General features: G+C 40.1%; 3 protein-coding genes across 3 annotated transcripts in view; 2 read left to right on the top strand and 1 right to left on the bottom strand.

The window, feature by feature from the left end:
* pabpn1l (PABPN1 like, cytoplasmic) lies at positions 1-2,941 on the top strand. Its single transcript, XM_005724237.2, has 6 exons — positions 1-298; positions 1,075-1,195; positions 1,698-1,765; positions 1,845-1,951; positions 2,088-2,175; positions 2,264-2,941. The coding sequence occupies exons 1-6, from the start codon at positions 227-229 to the stop codon at positions 2,591-2,593; spliced, it is 786 nt and encodes a 261-aa protein (XP_005724294.1). The 5' UTR covers positions 1-226; the 3' UTR covers positions 2,594-2,941.
* Positions 2,942-2,966: 25 nt separating this feature from the next.
* Positions 2,967-4,593, bottom strand: trappc2l (trafficking protein particle complex subunit 2L). The gene is made up of 5 exons (XM_005724236.1): positions 4,529-4,593; positions 4,094-4,266; positions 3,477-3,564; positions 3,187-3,266; positions 2,967-3,109 (listed from the first exon to the last, which is right to left on the bottom strand). The coding sequence occupies exons 1-5, from the start codon at positions 4,571-4,573 to the stop codon at positions 3,064-3,066; spliced, it is 432 nt and encodes a 143-aa protein (XP_005724293.1). The 5' UTR covers positions 4,574-4,593; the 3' UTR covers positions 2,967-3,063.
* A 471-nt stretch (positions 4,594-5,064) lies between these two features.
* Positions 5,065-12,811, top strand: part of galns (galactosamine (N-acetyl)-6-sulfatase) — a 22,718-nt gene continuing 14,971 nt past the window's right edge. Inside the window, exons 1-9 of the mRNA XM_005724359.1 lie at positions 5,065-5,202; positions 5,468-5,591; positions 6,351-6,425; positions 9,119-9,221; positions 9,711-9,854; positions 10,578-10,644; positions 11,783-11,910; positions 12,018-12,157; positions 12,265-12,368. Of these exons, the coding sequence (XP_005724416.1) occupies positions 5,083-5,202; positions 5,468-5,591; positions 6,351-6,425; positions 9,119-9,221; positions 9,711-9,854; positions 10,578-10,644; positions 11,783-11,910; positions 12,018-12,157; positions 12,265-12,368 (1,005 nt within the window). The 5' untranslated portion in view covers positions 5,065-5,082. The remainder of the gene's footprint in view (positions 5,203-5,467; positions 5,592-6,350; positions 6,426-9,118; positions 9,222-9,710; positions 9,855-10,577; positions 10,645-11,782; positions 11,911-12,017; positions 12,158-12,264; positions 12,369-12,811) is intronic.

The following is a 12,811-nucleotide window of genomic DNA, read 5'->3' as shown; positions in this document are numbered from 1 at the left end:
AGAGCCTCCACACAAAAGAAAAACCGCGCTCACGTGCGCTCGTCTGTCAATCAGTCCGCGCGCCATGCGCCTCACTCACAGGTGATATCTATTAGGTTACCTCAAATTGTGCAGTCGCGTTTGTTTGCGGACCGTCCACCGGGTTCCTCCCTGTCAGGGATATTTTTCTGTGGCGGTTTTGGCAAGCTGCAGTCAGCTTTGCAGATGCTATGTGTGAGCAGTAAGCATGGCGGAAAATCATCTGGAGTACGGCTACCTCGAGGGCGAGTCCATCGGAGAGCTATTCACGGAGGACCCGGTGAGCATGGGCTATTATTGTGCTGGCGGTGGGCAAAAAGCAGGTTTGACACGGCTTATTTGTTTGCTTGTGTGCTATATGTCGACGCGGTGCAATAAACCAAGCTCGTCACGCTAGGCAAACGAGCGCAAACGCAGTGTCGTATTGTATATCCCCGACAAACGTTGTGTGATAAGAGCACCACTGAGCCACATCTAAGATGCAGAGTGAAAAGCTGGGCCACTCGGCGCATTGTAGGTCCGGGTTAAGTGCGGTTATAGCTACGTTTTGTGCTGCACTTCAGGCGTGATTAGATTACGTTGCTGCCCAGAAATATCAGGACAGCTCAATTTGAACATGTTTGTTTTTTTCAGGGAGATTAGTTCATGTATATGTAAATATGCCGTAGATATTGGGAACATAGGAGGGACAAAAAAAAAAATCAGTATCTTTGTATCACAAGTCGGATAACAAGCCTACTTTCAGATCAGTGAATCTGGGAAGGTTCCCAACTAAAGTTAACCCAGTAGGAATAAGCAATGCCCTCTAGCCTCCAGAAGATGCCAATGTACCTTTTGACAAAATCTGTCCGGCCTCTAACCTCAAACTGCAAATGAACATAAAAAAAATGTCTAATTTTGTTTTAATGTCGCTGTTGGAGAGCACTAATTGTACTACTACCCATAAGATTCAAATGTTTCTGCATCTGTTTAAAAGTTGTTTAATTTGCTATCATTGCTGAGCGTCTTACTTTAGTCCAAAGTTTCTTCAAGTTTACTTTTTTGGTTGTGTCACAGGAGCTGCTGGCCATCAAGGCCAGGGTGCAGGAGCTGGAGATGGAAGAAGAATCAGAAAGACTGAAGGAGGAGAGGTGTGATGCAGTGGACATGCAGCTCCTGACCAGCAGCCCTCAGTCTGGTGAGACAGCTTGCATCTCATCTGTGGAGCGGTGCTTTGTTGTACCACATTGTATAGCTGCATAGCTAAATGCATGCAAGAAGCCTCAACAGTGTATTTTTAGCCAGGTGTGTGTAGCATTACAGCCTCCAGGCAGGTGAGATAACCACATTCTTCTCCATCTGGCCAACACCTGGGACGCTTCACAGTGGTTGCGAGTGTTGTGCCTCATCACTGCCCAATGAGACGAAGCAGTGAGCCCCAGAGAACCAGAAGTGTCCTCCTCGCTGCCTGTGGCTATTTTCTGCCTCTGTGCGTCTCCCTCCCCCCCCCATCCTCCTCTTTGGTTCCTGCTCTGAGCAGAGATGCAGTCAGAGAAGAGCCAGACTGAGATGTGTATTGTCAAAGAGATAATATTGGTGAATGTAATCATTGTTAGTTTCACCTAGCATGACTCATGTAGACTGCACGTTCCCTGTGTTGCATGTGCAAAAGCAGTGGACAAAGTCTGTTTCCTCCACAGGACCTTTCTACAACATGACTCCCGAGGAGAGGATAGACGCAGACAACAGGTCGATTTATGTTGGAAATGTAAGGAACATTCATTTCTACACTTGGATATTTTTGGGGGGTGTCACAGTTTTGGTCTAACACACTGAATAAATCTCAGGTAGACTATGGAGCCACTGCAGATGAGTTGGAGATCCACTTCAATGGCTGTGGTCCTGTCAACAGAGTAACCATTCTGTGTGACAGGTTCTCCGGCCATCCTAAGGGGTGGGTTCAGTCTGTATTTATATATCTATATGTTTTTTATTTTTTGCAGCCTAACATTGTTTGATCATAGCATACACCTACATGAAGGTTGGCTCCATATCTAATTGGTGCTTTTTATCTTTTCTGATCTTCACAGCTTTGCTTACATTGAGTTCTCCGATCGAGATTCTGTACAGAGTGCCATTGGACTGCATGAGACTCTGTTCAGAGGAAGAGTCTTAAAGGTGAGGGGGTACTATGCTTTTTTTTTTTTTTTTTTGTCTTTTTAACCAAATTAGTCCTAACCAGTAAAGCGCCTCCTTTGTCTTGCAGGTAATGCCCAAGAGGACTAACATGCCAGGCATCAGCACCACTGATAGAGGAGGGCACAGAGGCGCCCACTCCAGAGGCAGAGGTCGTGGCTACCGTCCACCCCGATACCATAACAGCTCTCGAGGCAGGTTCCGTTACCAGTCGAACAGGCCACAACATCAAACACCCCACCCTTACTACGGAGGAGCCCCAGTGGGGAAAAGACAGTGGGGACACATGGACTACCATGAGCAGACATCTAAACGTTACCCATGTCTGCTGCTTATCACGCCACCATCAGAGGAGTTAGGGGCAGGGTCGAGTGGACAGCACTACCCCCAGCAGCGCTAGGTCTACCCGCAGCATAAAGTTGGAGGATAGAAGTGACACAAGTCATTTTAAACATTCTTCCATCCATTATCAAGTTGGTAATTATGAGAGGTGCATAAATGACCACAGTGATGAAGGTGAGATGTGCATAATTCAGAGATGTCGCTTTATTAGCTTATGTTGCTGTGAATGCATGGGACAATCCTCGAAATGTTATGCAGTTGCATCTCTGTTTTTACAAATTGACGAATGTTTTGTGTTGCTGCCTGCAATGTAATCTACAAATTTTCCCCTTATGTATAACTTAAGTTCTTTGCTATGTATGTGAATAAATAAAAATGATCTGGTGTTCCACTTGTAGTAAAATAACACACAGTGATGTCTAACAGTTCAGTTTTATTACAGTTGTATTTCATAATTAAAGAAACAAGTAAATAAAATAAAGGGTGTGTATGTACAGTGGAGGATCAGCAGACTGGGTAAAAGATTCATCAGGCAGTTTGTACCATCATTCCAGAAACAATCCCATCGAAGGCCCTGGAGGAGGATCGATTATTGGTTAAATATCACTGTATAAATGGGGGACATCAAATGCAACATCAGCGTATACTCACTTGGATTGAATGGTGTCTCCAGGATTGTGGAACGGGTTACACATAACGTCAGTAAACGAGTTGTGCAACTTCCTGAACATCTGAAAATTAAACCAGCGTCCGTTGTACAGAAATGTTCCAATTAAGTCCCAAAAAGTTGATTATGTTCATCTCGACAAGACGTAATCAAGTATTGTTCTAGTTGTGTACAGTGCATCCTAAACTTTGAAATGTAAGGTTAATTGTCATCGGGATTCTATTTAATCCAGCTCTGTTTGAAAATGTGTAGATGCTTAGCAAACTCAACTTACACTTCTTATTTCATTATCCCGCAGAGATGTATTTGATGAGTCAACAACAATTACAAATTTCACCTTTGAGTTGGTCACATACCCATATCTATTTTACAAGTCAAGGATACTTGTGTTTTCTTCAGGAAACATTGAGACCAAACATTCCAGCTAAGACAACTTCTGCTTTTGTAGAATGATAAGAGAAGAATCTGGAAGTCTGGTTTATAAGGATTTCAGCATGGATCCACCCATTATTTGCTACACAGTCATCTGAAATGGTTTTGGTGGAAAAGTGTTTAAAGATGATTACAAGAAAGGTTGTCTAAGAGTTCAGGCTCTGATGAAGAATAAACGCGGTCATACAAAATACTGACTTATTAATAGCTTGTTAGGATTTTCCCAGCAAAATATAAAGAAATGGGCGTGGCCAAATACTTCTGTACACTATTTTGAAGAGTAATGGTTTATTTATATTTTATGTAATAAGATAATTAGTCTAAGGTGAGATCATACTCTCACCTTATGTGTCATTTCACATCTTTCACGTTTCTATCCTTAGTGAAAGAAACGTGATGTAAGTACACGGATAGCTCCCACCAAAACAAACAGTAAAATTACTTAAAAGTAAAGGATACACTTTATAGTCTTCTGTTGGGTAAAGCAGACCCAGGTACAGCTCTCTCTGGTCTCCCAAGGCTTTGCCCACAGCTGAGATCTTTTCCTCCACCACATCCAGAGAGGTGTGTACTGTGTAGTGAAACTTCAGCTCATTTTGAGTGGGAACACTGCGGATATATAGCGGGTAATTCTGCCAAAAACACATACAAATGTAGAGAAGAACAACAAAAAAAAAAACATTAAAGGCATCGTCTTTGTAGCACTTGCTCGGGAAAGATTCAGAAAACTGTAACAGCAGGTAATCTAGCTAATGCTAGGCGATAGCCATGTTGGTGCATTTAAACTTGCGTTCAGACAAAGCTAACATGTGCTTAGATACGTCTATCAATATAAGGTTAACCTATGGCCACAACACGGAAATAAAACCTGTGATATATAACAACAATCATTACCTCTTTTGCGATCACAGCTATGCACACCGCCATGTTAGTGTTCATCTTGTGAGCTGTCTGATGCGGTCACGTGATACGTTGCATTCAGTTATAACCCGTAAAGCAGGAGTAGAAAGCAGCCCCCCATTGAATGCCAGTTTTTCCTGTATGCTGTATATACCGTGTGCTTAAATAGTTGACTTATAATCTTTATATAGTAATATTTCCATTTGTAAGCTAAATTATATTTTATGAGATTAGTTTTTTGTCATTTATCCGAATATTTTGAAATGTAATTTCGTGAAAGTCAGATTTATCAGCAGTCATTGAATGCAGCATACTCCAAAAAGCAATTTTTTTGTTTATTTAATAACACAATATAAAGCTACCGTAGTCATATATAAGAGAAATTAAACTAGAAAAAGATGAAGCGATTTCAGTGAACTGTAAATAAATCCTAGCAAACATCTTAAGAGTGGCTGTTTCCTGTATGCGCAAATATTGCGCTGAAAACTTGCACGAAGACAAACAAAACACTTCCTTGTAGTGGAGGCTCATATGACTTCTGCACAGCCATGGGAAGAATGGTTGCTCTAACTCTGATAACTTTTTTTGGAGCAATAATATGTTGTTCCTGGACAAAAAACCTACCAAACGCTCCAACTCCAAACATTATCATCATGCTCATGGATGACGTGAGTTTTTCTCTTCTTCTTTCTTCTATTGATTTGTATGTTTAGTTACAATTTTACCTCAGATTGCAGTACTGTAAGAGACAGGCTGAGCTGCATATTTCTCGTTAAACCTGTGAGGTTTTATTCGGGTCGTTCTGTGCTGGCTGCAGCTGCTATTCAAGTAACTTATTCACCTTTACTTCGTGTAAACAGCAGGCTGTAAACTCTAATCTAAATGTGACTGCATATGTATGGAGTGAGTAATAAACTTACCTCTACTGTTCAGATGGGCTGGGGGGACTTGGGGGTGTTTGGCCAGCCTTCTAAAGAAACCCCTAATCTGGATGCCATGGCAGCTGAAGGGATGCTCCTACCAAACTTCTACACTGCCAACCCTCTCTGCTCCCCCTGTAAGTCAGCAGATGATGTAACACTGACATAAACCGGCATTTCTTGTTTTAGTGGATAATATAATTTCTTTTCTTCCAGTCTTCCTCCCTTTAACCCCCAACCAGTCATGCCAGATGGCTGCGCTTCCCTGAGCCTGATTCTGCTGGAGGTTTCTTCCTGTTAGAAGGGAGTTTTTCCTTCCCACTGTCACCAAGTGCTTACAATAAAAATCACCTTGAGGTGATTGTGATTTGGGTGTATATAAATACAACTGAACTGAATTGATCAGTTGTGCATTTTTAACATTTTGAAAGACCAACTGATTTACAGATTGAAAGTATGCATGTATCACAGAACATTATTTTTAAAATATTATAAAATATGTTGTGCAAAACAAAGTATACAGAAAATCATAAATGTTACTGCAACATCACCAGTTTGGTAATTTTAATGACAATGCGCTTGCATTTCTCATGAAACGTTTTTTCAAATGTCCACACACTGAGCATTGTTAATATTAACTAAAAGAGGACGTCAGTAGTTGCACAAAACAAATTCGCAATAAGCTAATGTACACATCACGCTGGAGGCACCATTTTATAATGGCAACTGTATTTGTTTATTGCATTTAAGAGTTTATCCAAAATACTAGCTAGACAGTAAACCATTTATAATCTCAATGTGGGCCATTTCCATTGGAGCACATTTCACTCTATCTGCGTGTCAGAAAAGTAAAATGCATACTCAACTTGTCTAATGACATCATTATTTTTCCACAGCTCGAGCTGCACTTCTCACCGGGAGGCTGCCCATCAGAAATGGTTTCTACACTACTAATGCCCGTGCCAGAAACGGTAATGTCTTTGTACAGGGTTCATAAGCACTGTGCAATATTATGGATTTTTATTTTTAGCAATGTCAAAGTCTGGATAAGTGTGGAAAATAAATGAGCATGAAAACTTGTCTCGATCATGCAAGCAACATTTTTTTTTCTTAACTGTGTTTAGAGCAGGAAGCCAACATGTCCAAAATGTTTGCAACTGTGTGGCAGAGGCCATGACAGAGCAAGCTTGATGTGATTAAGCAAGCCATAAATGTGGTAAAAGACTGAATGCACATTGTTACTCAGCAGTACCTCACACACGGTTAAAAAAAGGCTCTGCTGCTAATGCCTTATAACTATTATATATGTTTGCGTCCAGATAAGATGAAAGAAAAAAGCCTCAGTATTGGTATATTTACATAGCATAACAAATAAACACATAATAGGTTTGTCTGATGTGTAGACTGTAAATAAAACATGGCTATAGTCTGAATATTAAAAAACTTTAAACTAGGGCTGCATCTTTTGATAGTTTGAATTGATTATTGACTGTTCCATGGATTCATCAGGTAATAAGATGATAACTAGTTTTGTCTTATTAATGAGAAATAACAAATATTCCAAAAAATTTAGTGTATTTACACGCTATATTAAAATAAAATAATTTTTAAAGAAAATATTTTATTAAATACCCGATGAGAAAACTTTGTACCTGCTACATCCACTGCCATTTTTCTTCACAACGAAAAATCAGCAGTAAGCCTCCAGAATTTGTATTAAAATATGCAGATGAACTGTTAACTTAGCCTGATACCAGACTGTTTAAATTATACCGCTTCCTGTTGGCTGACAGCAGCCGTCCTATGTTCCATGCAGTGATACCTGCAGCAGACAGGGGTGAGTCTAAAGGGGGGCATCAGGTGACCTAGACCATATTAATTACAAAACTTTTGTGACATTTTTCAGATTGATAGTGAAATAATATTAAATATTGTGTTAATTAATATTAATACATTAACCTGTTAGCAGTCGGACGTACCGCCCACGGTACATTGGATGGTTTAGGGGACTAATTGTAAATTTGTAGGACTGCTAAGGGGTTAATATTTATATAATACATTAAAATTATACCATCATGCACCATATTAACATCTGTTAAGAGAAGCACAAAAAACTAGCCTCCAGCCCCTCCAATTTATTATTGCTCATTAACAAAGCAAAAGTATTTCTTATCCAATTACTCGATTAATTGATACAATAATCAATAGATTACTCGATTACTAAAATAAAATGATAGCTTCAGTTCTAATCACAAATACTCATAACATAATAACAAAAAAGGTACACGCACAACCTCAACTGAAACTTTGGTCTGCCTTCTTGGACAGCTTTCTTACATTAGTAGGAGGTAAAAAGATTTCAGATAGTATTGTATTTTCTGGATGCGATAGATAAGGTGTGTGTTCAAGTGTATGTGTATTTGTGCATGTGTGTGTCTGCATGTTTAAGTGGTGAATGACTGAGCATGTGGTGGTTGCAATGAAGAAAAGCGAACATATCAACATTCTCAGAACTAAGACTTGACCTGCACTTTGATGCAACGTTTCCTGCTGCTGAAAACAGATGTTCCGAAGATGTTAATAAATAATGTTAATAATTGAAGTTAATTATAGCCTAAAGTCCCACTTACATCAGTTACATCACCTGGTTTTTCAGTCAGAGCCACGGAGCCACCCCAATGCCCACTGCATTAGTTTAAATAGCCAATAGCTTGGAGGCTTCAAATCAGGAGTCCAAAAATGGACAGATGTCATAGGGGGTAGAGCCATCTTTTAAATACAGTCCGATATGAAACTATTATTAATAATAAAAAAAGGCTTACTTTGTAGTGAGTTTCTTAGTTACAATATAAAATAGACTAAAAGATATGCGACGGGTGGGGTTGTTAATATAATATTTTAGTTTTTAAGCATAGATCATACAGTAAGACAGCACTTCCTCTTGCTGTTCGTCCTTGTTGCTCACTGGTTTAGTTCTGCAGCTCGGTGTTAAACCCAGACAAGCTCACTGCAGCCACCCTATCTTGAGCTGCAGTCCTTAGATAATTATTTCACAACATAACAGCATGTTTGGACAAAATGTAATAATAATGAGACAAAGAGGAAGAAGAAATAATTTATTCATCCCAAAAGAAAAACAACAGCTCAATAAAATAAATAGAAACAAAGTCGAGGGCGAAAAAGTATACAAAAGAAATAGCTTATTTACACAGATATTAACAAAAACCTGAAGTAATTAAATAATAATGAAGTAATAATTATTAACGAACAATAATAATTAAGTCATTATTTCAAAATCTACAATAAAAAGCTTCTATCTAAAATGGACACAGGCATTGTGGGATGAGACTTTCCACATTTATGTGCCAGTGGAGCCCAAATATGCTAAAGAAAGTGCTCCGGGACATTTTTCTAAATGTCTTATACCCATGTTGGGACTTGGGTTGTAGAACCGTTTAGTTACATATATTGAAAGGTAGTTGTTTTGTTTTGTTTTTGTCTAAAAAGTCTCCCTAGAAGTTTGGAAAGTGGAATAGTGAGTGCATTTGCATTGTGCAAATAATTTCTTGCTGATTTCTCACTGCATTATCTATACTGTGCAGTTTACAGTATAGTTGCAGCAAAGGAAAGTTCAGTACCTTAAATCTGGATCTATTTTTTGCAGCATACACACCACAGGACATAGTAGGAGGTATATCCAAGGATGAGATTTTGTTACCCCAGCTGCTGAAGACAAAGGGCTATGTCAGCAAGATAGTTGGGAAATGGTGAGCTCTTTATCTTTTCTCAGGTTTTAAAGTCTCTGAAGGTTTAGAGAGCAGTGATCAGTTGTGGAAGGAGTGCTGGTGGAAGTATATGGTGCAGTATATTTGCAAATATACAAAAAAGAGTGTTTATTTTCTTATTTCTTCTTCTTTTCTTTAAGTAAGATTACATAGACTTTCTGTGCAGCTAAGATGAGAACAAAGTCTACTTGATGCCACCATCATATTTTGTTAGTCATTAAAGCAGATGCACAGTGTCAAGTTTTAAGGCTCTAAAATGTGAAAATTTGTCTACATAGTATACTGTGAAGAACTGTAAGTATTTGCATCCAAACAGAAAAAAAAACTGCATTCAGCCTTTAGAAAAAAAATATCAGGGCAAGAATATCTGACTTCATAGCTAGGGCTTAAGAGTAAATATACAAAAACATATGGGTTGATCTTCAGCTACACTGATCTTAGTGTGTGAATGCACTTTATTTGTCGCTATAGGCACCTGGGCCACAGACCACAGTATCTTCCTCTGAAGAACGGTTTTGATGAATGGTTTGGTTCACCAAACTGCCACTTTGGCCCTTATAACGACCAGTCGATACCAAACATCCCTGTCTACAACAACTCTGAGATGCTCGGCAGGTAATATCACACACAAACACACAGCAAGGCTGAAAATCTATATACAAATCTCCTTCCCCATGACTCAGTGGAATAGTTTGGCTGTCTGCTCCTCAGGATGAGTTGAGTGTCCCTTCTTCCTTCTTTGTACCAGCTGTTCTTGTGTATTCCATTTTCCGCCCATTTGTTTTCCCTAAAACAGCCATATGTGTATTCAGGGTCATTGGAACTGGCAGCCGGGCGTGTTTTTCGCTTAGCCATGGGTTTAATCAGCACCGCATACCTGGGCCCTGGACAGAAGCACACACACACGTAGGCACATATACAGGGAGACACACACATGCCCTCAAGAGACGGCAGGTTGCGTTGGCTGTGTGCGAGGACACCTGGAGGAAGTGAAGCGTAAGAAAGAGATGCCTGTCACTGCTTCTCTGTTTGCCGCGCCACGCTTCAGCAGCGCCTCATAACAGTTCCCTCTGCTCAGCTTCGCTGACACTTCCCAAATATGGCTTTCACCAAAATTTCCTGCAAACACCCTCAACAGGAGGGAAATTTACTTCCTTTCTCCTAATCACATAGTCCACAGTAGTTTCAGTCGGTTTGGAGGCAGACTGATGACACAATCAGGTTACTGCTAAATCTGTTTTTAACACAGACGATAAATAGGCCAGCTTGACCTTAGCTGTTATTCAGATGGGACGAAGGTGTTGTCAATGAAATGTATACATTTGTTATTTTTTTCAGATTCTATGAGGACTTTAAGATTGACAGAGAGACTGGAGAGTCAAACCTCACACAGATCTACCTGATGGTAAGCGAAGGATCACCTGTTGTTGCTGTCTCAGTGTGACATACTCATACCAGGTACATCACATTTTGATGCAATGTTTTGTAAAGCAGTTGACAGAACGGTCCTGCCTGTGTTAAACTAGCAACTTGTTAACCCACCTTTTGTCTTCTGGGAGCCTATCCCAGCTCTCATAGGGTGGGGACAAAATGTTACTGCCTGCCAGAATACAGAATTTTACCTTGGCTCACCCAAATATGAAAAAATTAAAAACATATAATTGAAAATAAATAATGAATGCAGGTAAAGCCTAATTCTGGCCTTTAATAATTACTGTAATTTAACCAGAGGAAGTGCACTGATTATCTCTGCTGCGGCAGTCCTTCCCATTCAGTTTGGAACATGATCAAAACCAGCATGCAGAGACACACTGCATGTTGGAAGGGTGTGTCATCACTGGAAGAGGGCGGTCCTGTGAAAGGCAGCATGTCTTAAAACTTGGTGAACATTAAGCAAAAATCAGATTTCTTTTTGTAACTGTTAAGTTTTGTTTGGATAACTGGCAAATTTGCAGTCATCTACTGTAAAATATTTATCTGTGTGCAAAACGATTGTCTCTTTTTGTAATAAAGAACAATTGATGCATATGTAAGTGTCTGAAATGTAGTTAGCAAAGCGTTTTAGATTAATTGTAACCATCCTTTTCCTGGGTTACAAGCTCAGTTTTCAGTGTTTCAGTGTTAATAAACTGCTAAAACTACAATACAGTATTGTGCCTACATGACAGTTAGAATGTGTGTTTTTGTTGAAACTGTTGAAACTGTTTTGCATTGTATCAAGAGATGTTCCTCAGTTTGCTTTTATTGATTTCAACAGGCTAGACAACACGTTGGAGACTCCTTAGTACAACAATACCTAAGAAGGCTGATGAGTCTCTATCTAAAACAGTTTAAACAAAAACTGAACTCCATGCTCTCTGCTTGGAGGCGGTTTTATTGAAGGCTTGTCTGACGCACTGCTTTACTTGAAAACACTGTTTGAGTGTTTAGTGAGTGAGAAAGAGAATTCTTCTTACCTTAACTGCAATGCTGTGAAAGAGGCTGCAGTAAGTCTCCTGGCTTTTGTATTCCCAGTGTAATGACGTATTCTTCCACCTCTGCAGGAAGGTCTTGACTTCATACTTCGTCAAACTAAAGCTCAGCAGCCCTTCTTCCTCTACTGGGCAGTCGATGCCACTCACGCACCCGTCTATGCCTCCAAACGCTTCTTAGGGAAGAGCCAGCGAGGCCGGTACATTTTATCCTGCTGACTCTCCTATTGACGCAAAGACAATGTCATGCAAGTGGTTATAAATGATTGTATCAAGGTGAAAAACGTGATCTGCCTTTGTGCTGCAGCTATGGCGATGCGGTGATGGAGCTGGACTACAGCATCGGTCAGATTTTGAAGTGGCTGCGAACTCTTGGTATTGACAATAATACCTTTGTCTTCTTCACCTCAGACAACGGTGCAGCTGTTATGTCTGGCCCCAATGAAAGTAGGCAATTATTTCATAAACAAAGTGCTTTTTTTAAATCTAATTCTGACTCGCTTTTGTGTCCCGTGTGATTGATGCAGGTGTTTTTGTGGTTTTTGACTCCTCAGGTGGCAGCAACGGACCCTTCCTCTGTGGGAAGGAGACCACCTTTGAGGGAGGCATGAGGGAGCCTGCCATTGCTTGGTGGCCTGGGCACATCAAAGAAGGCTCAGTAAGAAAGCCCCAGTCATTAGAGCTTTTACCAAATAAAGCATGAAAAACCCCACAATAAAATACAACACGTGCTCTCGAGAGGCTAGTCTAATCTTAGTCCAGGCACCCAGAGGACAGCTTATTATTCTATGCTTTGTTGTTCCCTGACTTTCTGCCAATCAGATTGTACCAGGAGCTGAAAATGTGAAGCAAGTTATGTATAAAGGAATTATTTTACTCGTTCTCTCTTTCAAACCATCATTGTTTTTTTGTTTATGTATCAATTAGCTATTTACACATACACAATTTGATCCACTGGCGTCAATTAATCCCGACTGTGTCCAGCTTCTGTCAAACAGAGCCGAACTCCAGAAAGCCAGACTGTGATTTTGGCCACAAAGCAAGTGGGAGCCTTTTTCTACTGTTTCCTAAAATATTTCTGGAATTAATGCCCCACGCCCC

This window comes from Pundamilia nyererei, unplaced genomic scaffold, assembly GCF_000239375.1.
Source record: "Pundamilia nyererei isolate P.nyererei 1_Seehausen unplaced genomic scaffold, PunNye1.0 scaffold00011, whole genome shotgun sequence".
NCBI lineage: Eukaryota > Metazoa > Chordata > Actinopteri > Cichliformes > Cichlidae > Pundamilia > Pundamilia nyererei.
This window is presented reverse-complemented; position numbering and strand designations above follow the sequence as displayed.